The 13,461-nt window shown below is 39.2% G+C and overlaps 2 protein-coding genes across 2 annotated transcripts in view; both read left to right on the forward strand.

Moving 5' to 3' along the window:
• Positions 1-2,570: 2,570 nt before the first annotated feature.
• Positions 2,571-5,838, forward strand: gpr137bb (G protein-coupled receptor 137Bb; the record flags this gene model as incomplete). Its single annotated transcript, XM_035659688.1, is given in 6 exon segments — positions 2,571-2,620; positions 2,717-2,939; positions 3,032-3,181; positions 3,300-3,428; positions 4,257-4,378; positions 5,103-5,838. Coding segments are annotated over 6 exon segments (792 nt in total), but the record flags the coding sequence as incomplete, so codon positions are not given.
• Positions 5,839-12,849: 7,011 nt separating this feature from the next.
• Positions 12,850-13,461, forward strand: part of LOC118326967 (GTP-binding protein 2-like) — a 15,104-nt gene continuing 14,492 nt past the window's right edge. Inside the window, exon 1 of the mRNA XM_035660130.1 lies at positions 12,850-12,910. Within this exon, the coding sequence (XP_035516023.1) occupies positions 12,850-12,910 (61 nt within the window). The remainder of the gene's footprint in view (positions 12,911-13,461) is intronic.

The raw sequence follows: 13,461 nt of genomic DNA on the forward strand, positions 1-13,461 counted from the left end.
CGGGAGAGAGAGAGAGCTATACTGCCAGTCAGCCACCAGGGGGAGATAGAGCGAGAGAGTCTATACAGATGACAGAGTGGCTTTAATCGACACTGATTCACATTTATTTTCGTTCATGGTGCTGACGACCAAAAGATCCTACAATTGTTCCGATACCAGTATCAGAAATTCCTCTAATATTGACTAAAATGCGGGAACGGTGAGTCTGTGCACTGATACAACGTAATTCATTAGCCTCCGAAACGAGACCCTGCTGCTATTTCAACCAGACTTCGGTACTCAAATTGGCTGATACGCAAACTTAAGGATTCAGTGGAATCTGTATCCAGAAGGAATAAATGGTATCGGAACATCTTAAGTAGATTAACTCAATTTATTACCTTCATTTATCGGTTTGGATATGACATTTTCATATCCAGATAAACGGGCTATGATCCGATTCCATTTGATGCAATCTGATACACTTAACATTTGTTTAATGTAGACATTTATTTTAGAGTCTTACTTAAAAAAGGTCAGTTCTATGAAAGTGACATTGTTTACCTTCAAATTCATACATTTCATAAAATACCAGAGAAAGAATATTTTCTTTCTTTATGGGAAAAAAATGGAAGACTTCGCCCAGTTGTGACCAGAAAGTGTTTAATATCTTGCGTGTTCTTGCTTGTGCTAGCTGTATTAGCATCCACAGAATCCTCGTGCCCGCATAGATCTGTCTATGCTGTATCGCTGTCCGACAGATCTTACAAATGGACAGACTTGTGCCCAACCTTCCATCCATCTCATTCAATCCAAATGTCTTCCAAACTTTAGATTTCTCTGACCATCAACTGCTTCATTGGATCCATCCAGGGGTCCGCATACCTATGTAGTTGCATCAATTATGTTCGTATCGTATCAGTAAATCTTTACACCACTAATATGCACACAAAAGAAATCTGGAGATCAGTGTCTTTCTTAAGAACAGTACTTGTGGACGAGTGGAGCTGGGAATCAAACCACCAACCATTCAAGTAACAGACAAACCACCTGAGCTAATTCGGCCTTTGTAGTCGTTCGGTCAATTTAAGGGTCTTTGTTTTGGGTTGAATGGCAGCAAACAAGAAAAGATGCTACATCAACCATCCCATTGTTGGATAAATCGTATAATGTTGTACTGATAAGTGATTCAGTCAGTTTTTGGGGTTGATCAGTGTTGCAGCTGCTTCTCTTCATTCATCTACAGCAGCTGCTAGATTCAGAAATAGACCAGAAAATAAAGACGGGATGGAAATGAGCCTCTTTACCAGCAGCTTTACACCACTTGTTCCTGAGAGCTGAGATGACGCGGGTTATTTTTCCGACTAAACACTACGGTGTCTAATTTCCGTAATGAGGGCACCTTCAGTCAGAGAGGAGCGACTAATCGATGAAAGCTGCTGGATTGAATGGAAAAGCTGCAGATACGTTCGGCATCTTCCACGATTCATGAGTGTCCAAAACAGCGTTTGTGTCTCTCTTTATACCTTCTGAACTAATGCGCACACGTTTCTCTGGGGGTGTCTATAGGCTGGACCGGGCTTCAAAAGATGTGTTTAGGGCGACGTGTTTCCAAAAACAGGAATCAGTAATGTTTTTGTTTTTTTTCTGACCACACTCGAAGGCGAAGTGAAAAGCTGGTCGTCTTTCTTGGAAGACATTCATAGTGTTGCACTCATGTAAACAGAGACAGACGAGTAAATAAGTGGTTTCCCAACCTGAGGTGAACTCAAGAGCCTCAAACAATCATGTTCCAAATGTGTTCATCTGAATTGATTGTAAACTGTTTGATTTTAAAACTACTGACTATATAAAAGTGGATGTTATTCGAATATTTTTTCATGCTGTTGGCGTGCTCAAACTTTTTCTCTTGGTGGACTGAAACTGAAACAATCATGAGCCCCGGGCTAAAAGCAAACTCCATTTATTTTGAACAATTAAGATAAAAAATGGTGTAAGGATCTAGATTATGAAAAACAATTAAGGATTCTACATATATAAAAAGCATTTTAATGAATAAAACAGCACACACAATGATTTATATACAATATACTTTTAAAATCACTTTTCACTAGAAACATCTGGCGGGACAAATAAAACTTTATACCGGGTCAACTGTGGCCTGCGCGCGCTACTTTGGGAAGCCCTGGTTTTGACTCTTCATCAATTACTCTTTCAACCATTTATCCATTTCTTTTTAGCTAATTATTTAGACTTCTCTATTAAACTGAATGTAAGCCCTGCTCCCTTTCACTCTGTGCTCCAATCACAGTTGTGCAAGCCTTGGTCAACCTCCTCCTTTTCTTTACTTATGCTATATGCTATATGCTAAGCTAATCTATGTTAAAAAGACAACCACATTTTGAAGAGGGTTCAAAGATAAAAGTTTCACATATACAGTCACATCTTAAGTTAGATAATGTTAGTAAAATGTAATAAATATTTTCGGATTAACCCCTTCGAATGTCAATAAACTGGGGATGAGATTCTCAGAAGTCTGCAACCAGGTTGAAAGACCAACATCCTAATTTGTTTTATTGTTTTCTTCACAGGTTTATTTTAAGGCCAAATCCAAGTACTCACCTGCACTGCTCAAGTACAGGTAACTTCTTCAACCAACTCATTCTCCAGGTGTATTCATAAATCAGAATCTGTGATAATATCCTGACCAACCCTCTCCCCGTCTCTCCTCCTCCAGACTTCCTCTGTACCTGGTCTTCTTGGGCGTCAGTCTTCTCTTCCTGGTGGTTAATCTTGTCTGTGCCCTGCTGGTCAAAATGACCGCGGCCGACGTCAAGACCATCGTCCTGGTGAGGGTCACCATCAACGACAGCCTGTTCGTCCTCTGCGCCGTCTCGCTGTCCATCTGCCTCTACAAGGTCGCCAAGATGTCGCTGGCCAACATCTACCTGGAGTCGAAGGTAAAGTCACGTTTTCTTGTATAATTCATTCAATTTATGTCAATAATATCAGAATTAAGATGAGTGATAATGGTTAATACCTCTGTGTGCAGGGGACGTCGGTGTGTCAGGTGACTCTGATTGGCATCATGGTGGTGCTGCTGTACGCATCGCGGGCCTGTTACAACCTCGTGGTCCTTGCCCTCACCGACATCGAGACCATCAACTCCTTCGACTACGACTGGTACAACGTCTCGGACCAGGTGGGGTTCAGGCGTCTGTTCGTGCTGGTCGAACAGGAGTTTTTTTAAAGCTTTTTTTTTAAGCTTTTTTAAAAAGCGTCTTTTCGCCACTGACCTTTGACCTCTTGTGCGTTTCCAGGCGGACTTGCGGTCGTCGCTGGGAGACGCCGGTTACATCGTGTTCGGGGTGATTCTGTTCGTCTGGGAGCTGCTGCCCACCTCGCTGGTCGTCTTCTTCTTCAGGGTCCGACGGCCGCCTCAGGAAAGGGTCAGTCCTCCTCGAGTGACCTCTGACCTCTCAAATACTTGCAGCTGGTTGTTTGTTAGCCGTAGCGTAGCTCTAAGGATGGCAGTGCGTCAGTCCAGACTGAAATAGCAACAAATATTTTTAGTTTTCAGTGAAATATCTCAGCTTAAGGACCTTGTTGAGCCACTGATTTTTCCATCATACCTGCATACTTGGAAAGCCTAAGACGAAGAGAGCAGCAGTAAAGACCCCCCATAGAGAACAGAACAACAGAAATGACACTTATTAAATCAGATACAGCGTGAAAGGAGGAGCTGAAGGTTGCAGAGGAAGCAGCAACGACAGGCAGGTTAAAGGTTCAAGCAGCTCAAATAAGGCGGATTTAACATTTGGATGCTTGAGGGGAATGAACTGATGTAGCTGATGTGGCATTGGAAGCTTGATCCTGTGGCCCCCCTGAAGTAACTCATCGTTTTTAGAAATCAGAATCGGTTTTATTTCCAAGTAGGTTTTTAGTTGTAATCTACAACTTCACACTAATCACTACCACAGTGGTGCTTTAAGAATTGATTGTCTAAAGTCAGTCTTACTTTTAAATGTGTGTTTCTGATAAAGATTTGTGTTGATGATCCTGTAACAACAGGACGCTGTTCCTTCATACGCTTTGTACCTTCTTAAATTCATAAAAGCCTTTAAAGTCTTAAATTTAACCCAGTTTTATTGACTTTTAGTTACTTCATTGAGCCATTCAATTACAATTTAATTAATTATATTATTGGGCCGCAGCAGCTGATTGATCACTAATATCCTTCCTCTGAAATGTCTGATGTCGACTCTTCGTCTCCTCAGAGCACTGCCGGGATACCGAACCACGTTCTCTCCTCCAGAGGATATTTCTTCGACAACCCTCGTCGGTACGACAGTGACGATGACCTGGCGTGGAGCATTCCTCCCCAGAATGCATCAGCAAGGTACAAACATCAGCTCTGACGTCCCTGTTGTGCTGTTTCTGAATTCCATATTCGTGTATAAATAATAATAATATAAATAAATCATTATTGGATCATAATTATCGATGCTTTTAAAGTTGCTGCTGGTTAAAGTGAGACTCGTTAACGACTTTATAAACTGTTAGCTGGTGAATTTCAACCCGAAGATCAATGAAGTTAATTGATCATTTGTTTAATTTGTTTGTTGATTATATTTTATATTATTCATTTTAATCCGCAAAGTAACTTATACATACATTTTGTGGAGTAAAAGGTTCAATATTTGTACAAAGTTAGAGTCAGTGGTTCCTTTTTCGTGGTGATTTTTGACCCCACGACACGAAGATGCCGCTAGACAAAACCTAAAATACAATCAATTCTCTAACAGCGGTTTGTTAAAATAGAAGTTTAATTTTACATTAAATTTAAAATGGCCGTCTGGACATGATACACGTGTGTTCGTGCCGTGGCGTCCAATTCTGATACACCGCCATGAAACAGGAAGTTGTTGTAACTTCACTGTACTTTCTCCAATCTCGACCAAACTTAACATGTTTGATTAAAGTCCCGCCCTGAACACGTCTGCATGCCAATATTTAGTCGACAGGAAGTAAACCATGAGACTTTAATAATAATATAATACTACTACTACTACTAATAATAATAATAAACTGAATGAACTGACTGTTTCCCGTCTCTCTGACAGTCTTTCCTCTGACTGCTACGACTGGGGCAGCCGCCACAGCAGCTTCACTGTGCACACCAACAGCGACGAACAGCGCCTGACCGCCGCCGCCACCGGAGAGCTCCACCCTTACCCATAATTCCTCTGTAACTGTACAGCATCACTCTGCACTTTGACACCGATCAGTTATTGTGTTTATTATCACTGATGTACCAGTTTGTAGAGAATTTATAAAAAAAATACCAGAAGGTCCAGCAGGGTTCCCACACGGGTCGTATTCATGTTAACACTGTAGCGCCCCCCTCAGGCCACTGCAGCACAGAGCAGCTCATCAGGATCTGATTCGCTGATGGAGGCCTTGAAATTTGGAGAAATCCAGGCTCCAAATATTCAAGTTTTGCACAAATTGAATGAATTTTACAAATTAGTTTTGACCGGGTCCGACTGCTGCAGCGCCACCTACGGGTCAGAGGGTCGATTCCTGCATTTGTTCTATGAATATGAATGAAAATGAGTTTAAAAGGTCCAGTTTTTAACATAAGAGGATAAAAATGTGTGAACACATTCATGCGTCAGTGTCAGTGGATCCAGACTGTGGAGGAGCCCTGCTTCAGAGAAAGGCTGTGTTGTTTAGAGTCTGTAGACAATGTTGTGATGAATGTTTCTTGATCATTTGGGTTTGAGTTTTTCATCGAGTATTAACTCGGGCACAATTCTTCATTTCATTTCAGACATTTATTCCCGCCTCATTCTGCAAACGAAGGTCCCAGAAGTGATTTTTAAGACTTCTGGAGACTGATGAGACACTTTCAGACAATCTGTCGGGTTAATGAAGGTCACTTAAAGCTCCAGTGTGTAACACTAATATCCATAGGTGTGTTTTCTTTAGTGTTTAATCACCTGAAAATAGGAATCATTGTTTTTGTCACCTTAGAATGTTTTTATCTAAAGAGGCAGCGGGTCCTCTTCTGGCGGAGTCCGCCATGTTTCTCACGATTCTCATGGCCACCGTAGTTCCTCCTACATGCTTGGAAGATGTGACTAAACCCTGAACACTGGACCTTTAAGTTTTTGACATTAACCTGCAAAACAATCGAACAATCTTTGAAAAACTCCTCGAGTCATTTTCGGAGATTTTTGACTGTAAGAGACAAAAGACACAGAAAGATGGACGACATGACAGCTCTCCAAATACTCAGCTCTCCCCCTTTTAAAGCTTATAAAGTATTATAAACTACAAAATCAAATTGAAATAAATGTTTCCCAAAGATGGTTTCTGTCAGTTTAGGTTGCTGATGTTTGTTCATTTTTATCATCAGTTTGGTTTAAATTAATTATCTGAAGATATAAAAAAGGGGTTTTATTCATGTACAGCGGAAGGAAACAGGAGACGTCCATCTTTTATATGTCGATGGACCAAATGGTCGAAGCCTGTACAACTAAATACATCACAATGCACACGTGCACTGATATTGATTTTACATAATCAATATCCTGTAAATATCAATAACCAGACAGCCTCCGTGTTGTTCACCTCAAAATATTCACATATTAATAAGTCATTTAATCTTGACTTCTCTTTAAATAAATTAAAACATTTATTGACTGATATTATTTGCTAACTCTCAGATGAGTTATTGATCCATTATTATATTTCTGTTAATATGTTTTATCGTGTTTCTGTATCGATGTTCAGAAAAAGCTTAAAGTCTATATTTCTAACAGGTTTTGTAAGTTCTTTGTACAGCTGCAGAGTCTCACTGAGCATTTGGTTCCTTGTGTGTTTGTGTATTTGTGACGTGTTCACACAGAAAATCAGACTTCAATAAAACGACCGTATGGTTACCATGACAACAAACATTCAGTCGTTTCCCGATCGCTTTGTTTTAACGATCGATCAGTTTGTGATTAAACTTCTGCAAAGCGAAGCCACGAGACCAGAAGGTTCCTCAGTCACAACGTCTTCTCAAAAACGTAATAAATAAATCTCATAATTCATTGTTTCAGTTTTATAAGTTTGAATTATTATTTAAGAACCTCGTCCTGCACTAGAGAAGAACTATTCCATTCAATTCAATTCAGTTCATTTGTATAGCTCCAATGATCAGGATGTCGGGACGGAGAGTGTGAAATGAAACTTTGCAGGAACTCACAGAAAGAAAGTAAACTTCTAAAACTTTAAAACATCTAAATTAAACTTTTTCTGAATCAGTGGGAAATATGTATATACATAAATATATATATTATTTTAATCAACAAGCAAGCAAAGTTCAGTGATGTCCAGAAATATTTATTCATCTTTTCAAATAAATATAGTCAACAGGTACTTTATAGATTTATTTATTCAGAGATCAACAGAAAGAAAACTTCAACCTGTTTGGATTCAACATGAAGATCTGAAGCAGGTTTTTTTTTTGTGGTCTTTTTCCAAAATAGCGATTTAGTTTTAAGGCGGTACGGAGGACATGCAAGGCTCAGAGGAGAAATAGACTTCACACAAACTCTCTTATGGAGGCTGGAAGGTGACACTGAATGAATTAAAACTGATAACTAATTATTAACGTTTGCATTTCATAAACAACTTAACACCTTTAACTGATGAATCTGATCGCGGCAACTTGATTTGACATCTGAGAAACTTCAACAGAGTAAAAAAATTAAATAAAACGAAGAAATTAAATCCACATAAATTATAATAGATGGTTTTCAAAGTAAAATATTTAAGTGATTTAAATTCAAATTCAGTGATAATTTTAACACTAAAAGTAAATTAATTTGTGGAAGCACATTTCTGCCAAAACAATGACAGAATATCAGAAAGTCATTATTTTGATAAACGTTCTCATTATTATATTGGCCTAAATGGGCTTCCATAGTCACAAGATTGCAATACTTACTAAATGTGTACTTTAATTTCATTATTCTGTGTTTAAATGATTTATAAATTAATGAGACTTAAAGTTGATTTGTTCAGTTATTTTCAAAATCATTGAATGTTAAATCTTGTGTACTGTAAAAAAAAAAAACTGTAATTAGTTTACTGTTTATAGTTTTCGTTTCAGCCACTAAAAAAGTTTATTTAAAGATAAAAAAAGATTTATTTTCTTATATCACACAAATTCATAATTTTTATGACTTATTAATCTTATTTTTTTTACAAGTAGCATAAAAGGAAACTGTATCTAAATTGAATTATACAACTGTCACTAAAATAACGTTGAAACCTTAATTATCATTCAAAGGTAGAATATTAAACCTTATTCTATTTTTACTAAGTTTCTTAAATTGCAACATTTAAAGGTAAATTTTAATGGTCACTTTTACAACTAAAATGCATAAAACTGATTTAATTATTTAATTAGTTGATGACTCACTGAAAATGTTTTTAATTTGTCACACTCAGGCCTCCATATTCTTCCTGTCTCATAAACACATAAAATAAGAAACCGTCGTTGTTCTCCGCCGCCGTTCGTTGTACTCTTCATCGCAGCGTTATTTAACACTTCCCGCAGCTTTCACAATAAAAGTGGACACAAAGTCTCAACATCTTTATATTTTGGTACATTGTGGAATTTACTCTCAATTTATTCTATTTATTATTGCTTTTACTGTGAAGGGGCTGCAGGAAGGATCTGGAGCTAAAGTCATTAACTGCGACTCTGATAAAAACATAAACTTCTGAACATAACGAGCTCTTTCAATCAAAACCTTCATGTTGTGATGCAGGTTGGGCCTGAGAGCCAAAACTCAGGATAAAAAGAAAGAAAGAATCTGACTGACAGGAGTTTCTACAGATGATTTGAAGCTGCTGATATAATCTTTAATTGTAATTAATTCCCCGTCAACCCAGAAGCGATAAACGGCATTAAAGCACACAATAGGAACAGAAGCTGCAGATTTTACTTTTAATATTTTATACTTTAAACCCTAATTCAGCTCTTAAACACGCAGAATACAGAGGTGAAACATCAGCCTAACCCTCAAGAAAACAGCTTTAAACATAACTTATCGTAACATCGTGTGTCCGAACTACAACATAAACACTTCCTGGACATCACAAACAAAAAAACACATCATAATTAAAATGTAGGCAACTTCTTTGGTCCACTTCATTCTTTTACTGCTGAGCGAAAACAAACCGTCGCAATCTGACGAAAAAAACACTGAAAAAGCCGAACGGCAAAGTAAATATCTTCGCCTGCAGTTCCTCCTGCGGCCACAAAGGCTCAACTTGCTCCTGGAAAAGTGGAATTTTAAAGGTGTATAATATATATAATATAATAATAGCGAATTTCCCGCCCCAGCAGCTGGACTGTGATTGGCTGCAGGGATGAGACGAAGGTGGCGTTCAGTGTAATGACTTCCTTTGCTTGTTAGACGTTGCTTATTGATCGTTATTGATCGTAACAGGCGTCCCTCAGGGTTCGTAATCACTTGAATCGGCCGGTTCGCCGCTCTGTGACCGCCTGTCGTTCAGGACATTGAACGCCTCGTTAGAGGAATAGTCTGGTTGTATTCTGTGTTTTTCTTAAAGTCAACAAATCCCAACGGTATTGATTATCAATCACACACTAGTTTCTTTCTAAAATGAGGATTAATCTGCTGTTGAAAGTAGTCCAACAAATGCACCATTTCCTCCGGTTTAATGAATCTACTGTGCCCTTTTTTATGAATGAAACTATATATTTTAATTGTTTTTAAAGATTTACGTCCTCAGTAGGAACTGATGCGGTTTGAGCTGATGGACCGACATTTATTCATTATAGTGAAACTTAAACTGGAAACTAAACCTAGAACCGTCGTATTGTGACGCCTATTCTGACAAATACCAGCATTATTATAATAGACCAGAAACAAAATTAAAATGAAACAACTATAATAACTCACACAGGACTTGTTGACAATAAGAAAACTATAAAATAAGAGCAGACTTTATACGTTCCCTCACATTGTCCCATCACAAATCAACAGCGGCGGCTCTCATCCTCTCTCCTCTCGCCGCCACGCCGCTGTTTCACTTCGGATTCACAGCGGGAAAGAAAATACTGACACAACCTGAAGAGAAACTAGACAACTCCCAAAGTTTTCCTCTTTAAATAAACGTTATAAATCTGTTAAAGTTGTGCTTTAAGACAACGTGGCTTAAGCAAAACTAAGAGTGCCTGGAAAGAGGAGGCAGCAAGTTTACTGAATACACAGACAGACAGACAGACAGACAGGCAGACAGACAGACAGACAGACAGGCACAGAATCATTAGTTATCGCAAAAAGAGCAAAACTCTGCTACCGTATATTAAACTATGGGAATCAAGTCATTGTCCATAAATGTATAGCTGCAACTGTTGATCCACACACACACACACACCTTCTAGCGAGCTGACATAAGTTAGGCCTGAGATGGTGAACGGGAGCTGATTGGTCCAGAGCTTCAGACTTTGAGCGACAAACCGAAAACAGGAAGTGAGAGAGGAGAGGAAACTAAACCAACAGGAAGCTGCGTCCTGGCGGTTTCAGACGCACTCAGGGTTTCGTCCTGACTCGAGTCCGTTCTCAGGATGAAGCGACTCCTTACAGAAGAGCCGTAAAGGTCCGACTCAGAAAATCCCACAGGATGTGATGTCAGCAGAGGGCGAAGAAAGGGAGAAAGATGGAGAGAACGAAGGATTGTAAAGATGTTTTTACGATGCTTGTTAAATGGAAGTACGTTATTGAATTTGTAGTTTTAATCTGTGTTAGTGAAATTTGTTCATTAGATTAAAAATTAAGAGACGAGGCAGAAAGGAAGAGAGGGAGAGTTATAAATGGGAGGAGGAGGAGGGTAGAAGAGAGTGGAAAGAGAGAGATAATGAAAGAGAGATTCAACCTGATTTTGATACTGAATGTGTGTGAAAAGTATTCTAAGATACTTCTTGGTAGAGCAGGTTAAGATAATTGAGTTGTTATGTGTGATGGGGATACTGGTAGTGGAGTAATTACTGTTAAAACTGATTGGTAAAAATAAGGTTCTCATATTTTTCTTTTTTCAAGTATTTTGGTAGTTATGTCTTTGTTTCCATTTTGGATTGTTAGTGGGCTATAAAAGAATGGCTATTTCAAAGGGTTGTCCAATACCAGCATAAACACTGTTCTTGTAATTAGCGGCCCCTGCTTGCTTCTACCTTGCACGACATTTCTTTCCAATAACTCCCCCAGCAACAAAGCCCTCAGCTTTGTAGACTGCCAGAACCCATTAACATCCATTTGCATTTTGGTTTTATTCAAAAAAGTACAACTTTAGTCGCTAAATGTTTTAGGTAAATTGCCATATGGTCTTGGATCTGCGTTCCACCCACATAAAGTCACTGTTTTGGAGATTGAGGATGGAAAAATAGATTACACAGCCACTGCGGCGACTGTAGTTAATGGATCATATTGCCTCCCGGAGGAGGGAAGTCTCTTGAAGTAAAACTGAACCTAAATACAAAACATAATATTTGCCTTTATTATTAAATGAGAGCAGATATCTGTATACTTGGTACCAGCCCTCTATTCTATAGTTTAATCAGGCCAGTTAAATACTGAAAACTGGCTGTGTAAATATTTCAACTCCATGATCCAGTCTACGTTTGTTAGAGTGTAAGGAAAAACAGCTTACCGAGATGCAGATCTCGTTGTGCCATGAATTAATGGTGGATAACTAATACGTCTTGCGCGAAGCGTGTGTTGTGCGCCAACTTGATGGGAAGAGAAGCTGACATGACGCCTGATTTGAAAGGAGGGACATTTTTCCTTGGACAGGGTTGTAATATTGGTCTTGAAGTCGCGCGCGCGCGATGCGAATGGACTTGAGGAAAGCGAAAACCCCATTAAAGGGGATTATGACATTAGAGTATGGCTGGCGAAGAGAGAGAGGTCTGATGAGCGGGTCATGCAGAATGAGGCACTCTATAGATGTGAGAATTACTAAGATCCACTGCTGCAACCTTTAAACGGTGAATAGAGAAAACGATGTAATCATTGAACAGAAGAAATATAGTTTTATACTATCTTACAAGTCAATATCATAAGTGCACCAGTAAATTTACTTTTTGAATTGAAGGAAATCACAAACAGCATGTAGAATTTAAAACAACGTGCTGGATGAGATTAAGACCACCAGGGGTTATAATACCCCACCCGCAAACCATTACATCTTAAGAACATCTCTAAGTTAAGAACTTCTGCAATTTAAATTAGATCACATTAAGACACACAAACAGCATAACTGATCAGTACTCAATGTGGTCGGGGGGTGGTGCAAATTTTTGGTGCAAAGCACTGGTGCTTAAGAGAAAGCCTCATTTCAGTATTTTTTCTCCCATGCTACATCACCTGTCTCTCTTGGTCTTATCCAGCCGCGTTTGATAAGTATTATTGAAATGCAGGAAAGAGTTTCAGAGAAGAAGACTGAAGAAGAGAACAGTACAGAGAATATGTAGTGAAGGTGCGATAAAGCCCTGATGTATGAGGCGCGCGTGTTTGGAAGAGCGCGAGAGCGAAGCACGGTTTAAGACATAAGCCAACTCACGGCGTGCACTGGAAGCGCGAGATTGCTTGACATAAGCCGCGAGGAAGAATGATAAGAGCGTGCTCATTCCTGCATTGATCTGACTAGAAGTAGACTTGGAGCGAATAGAGGCATATGGAAAAAAGAATCGGACCTTCAATGGACTGATTTCGATACCTAGATGACGCGGAGAAGAAAAGATTCATGGTCAAGAGGAGCTCGAGAGAAGAAGAAGATCTAAGCATGGCTGGCAACCGAGAAGAGAGAGTAATGCGAGATGACGATGCAAAGCTACAGGACGAAGGTGTCAGATTATAAGCCAAGGACTGGAGTATATCTCATGCTGATTGTAATCTCGAAATTTTGAGAAAGTGACATGCTGACGTTTCACCGCGCAAATGCGGGTGCCCTGTCAATAACTGGTCTCGAGATTTCTTAAAGGATCACCCTGTGGAGAGAGTGAATCCAGCATAAGGAGCCTATTGAAAGAAGCACACTGAAAATCTGGATGTGCTGGCCCATAAAAACAAGAGCTCTGATTGTGGATTTAAAAAAAAAAAAGAAAAAAAAAGATTAAACTAATGCTGACAGTTAATTTACGTAATTAAACTGAATCTCATACAGGAGTTAAAATAAACATGCACTGGACAGAACTGTTTAGTGGTTTGCTTGTGACATCAGACCCCACGGTAAGGGTCCCGCAACCGGAAAACAGAAAAAAACAACTCTCATGATGGACGACTCGACTCCACCTCATGGATTGCCATTTCGAGCAACAGATGAGCAGAACTTGTATGTCATTTGGGCAAGCCAGAGCAGCGACATTGCCATCGCCAGAGTTGCCCCGAAAGGATC

This window comes from Morone saxatilis, unplaced genomic scaffold (assembly GCF_004916995.1).
Source record: "Morone saxatilis isolate NCDOM2014 unplaced genomic scaffold, NCSU_SB_2.0 Contig17, whole genome shotgun sequence".
Classification (NCBI taxonomy): Eukaryota; Metazoa; Chordata; class Actinopteri; family Moronidae; genus Morone; species Morone saxatilis.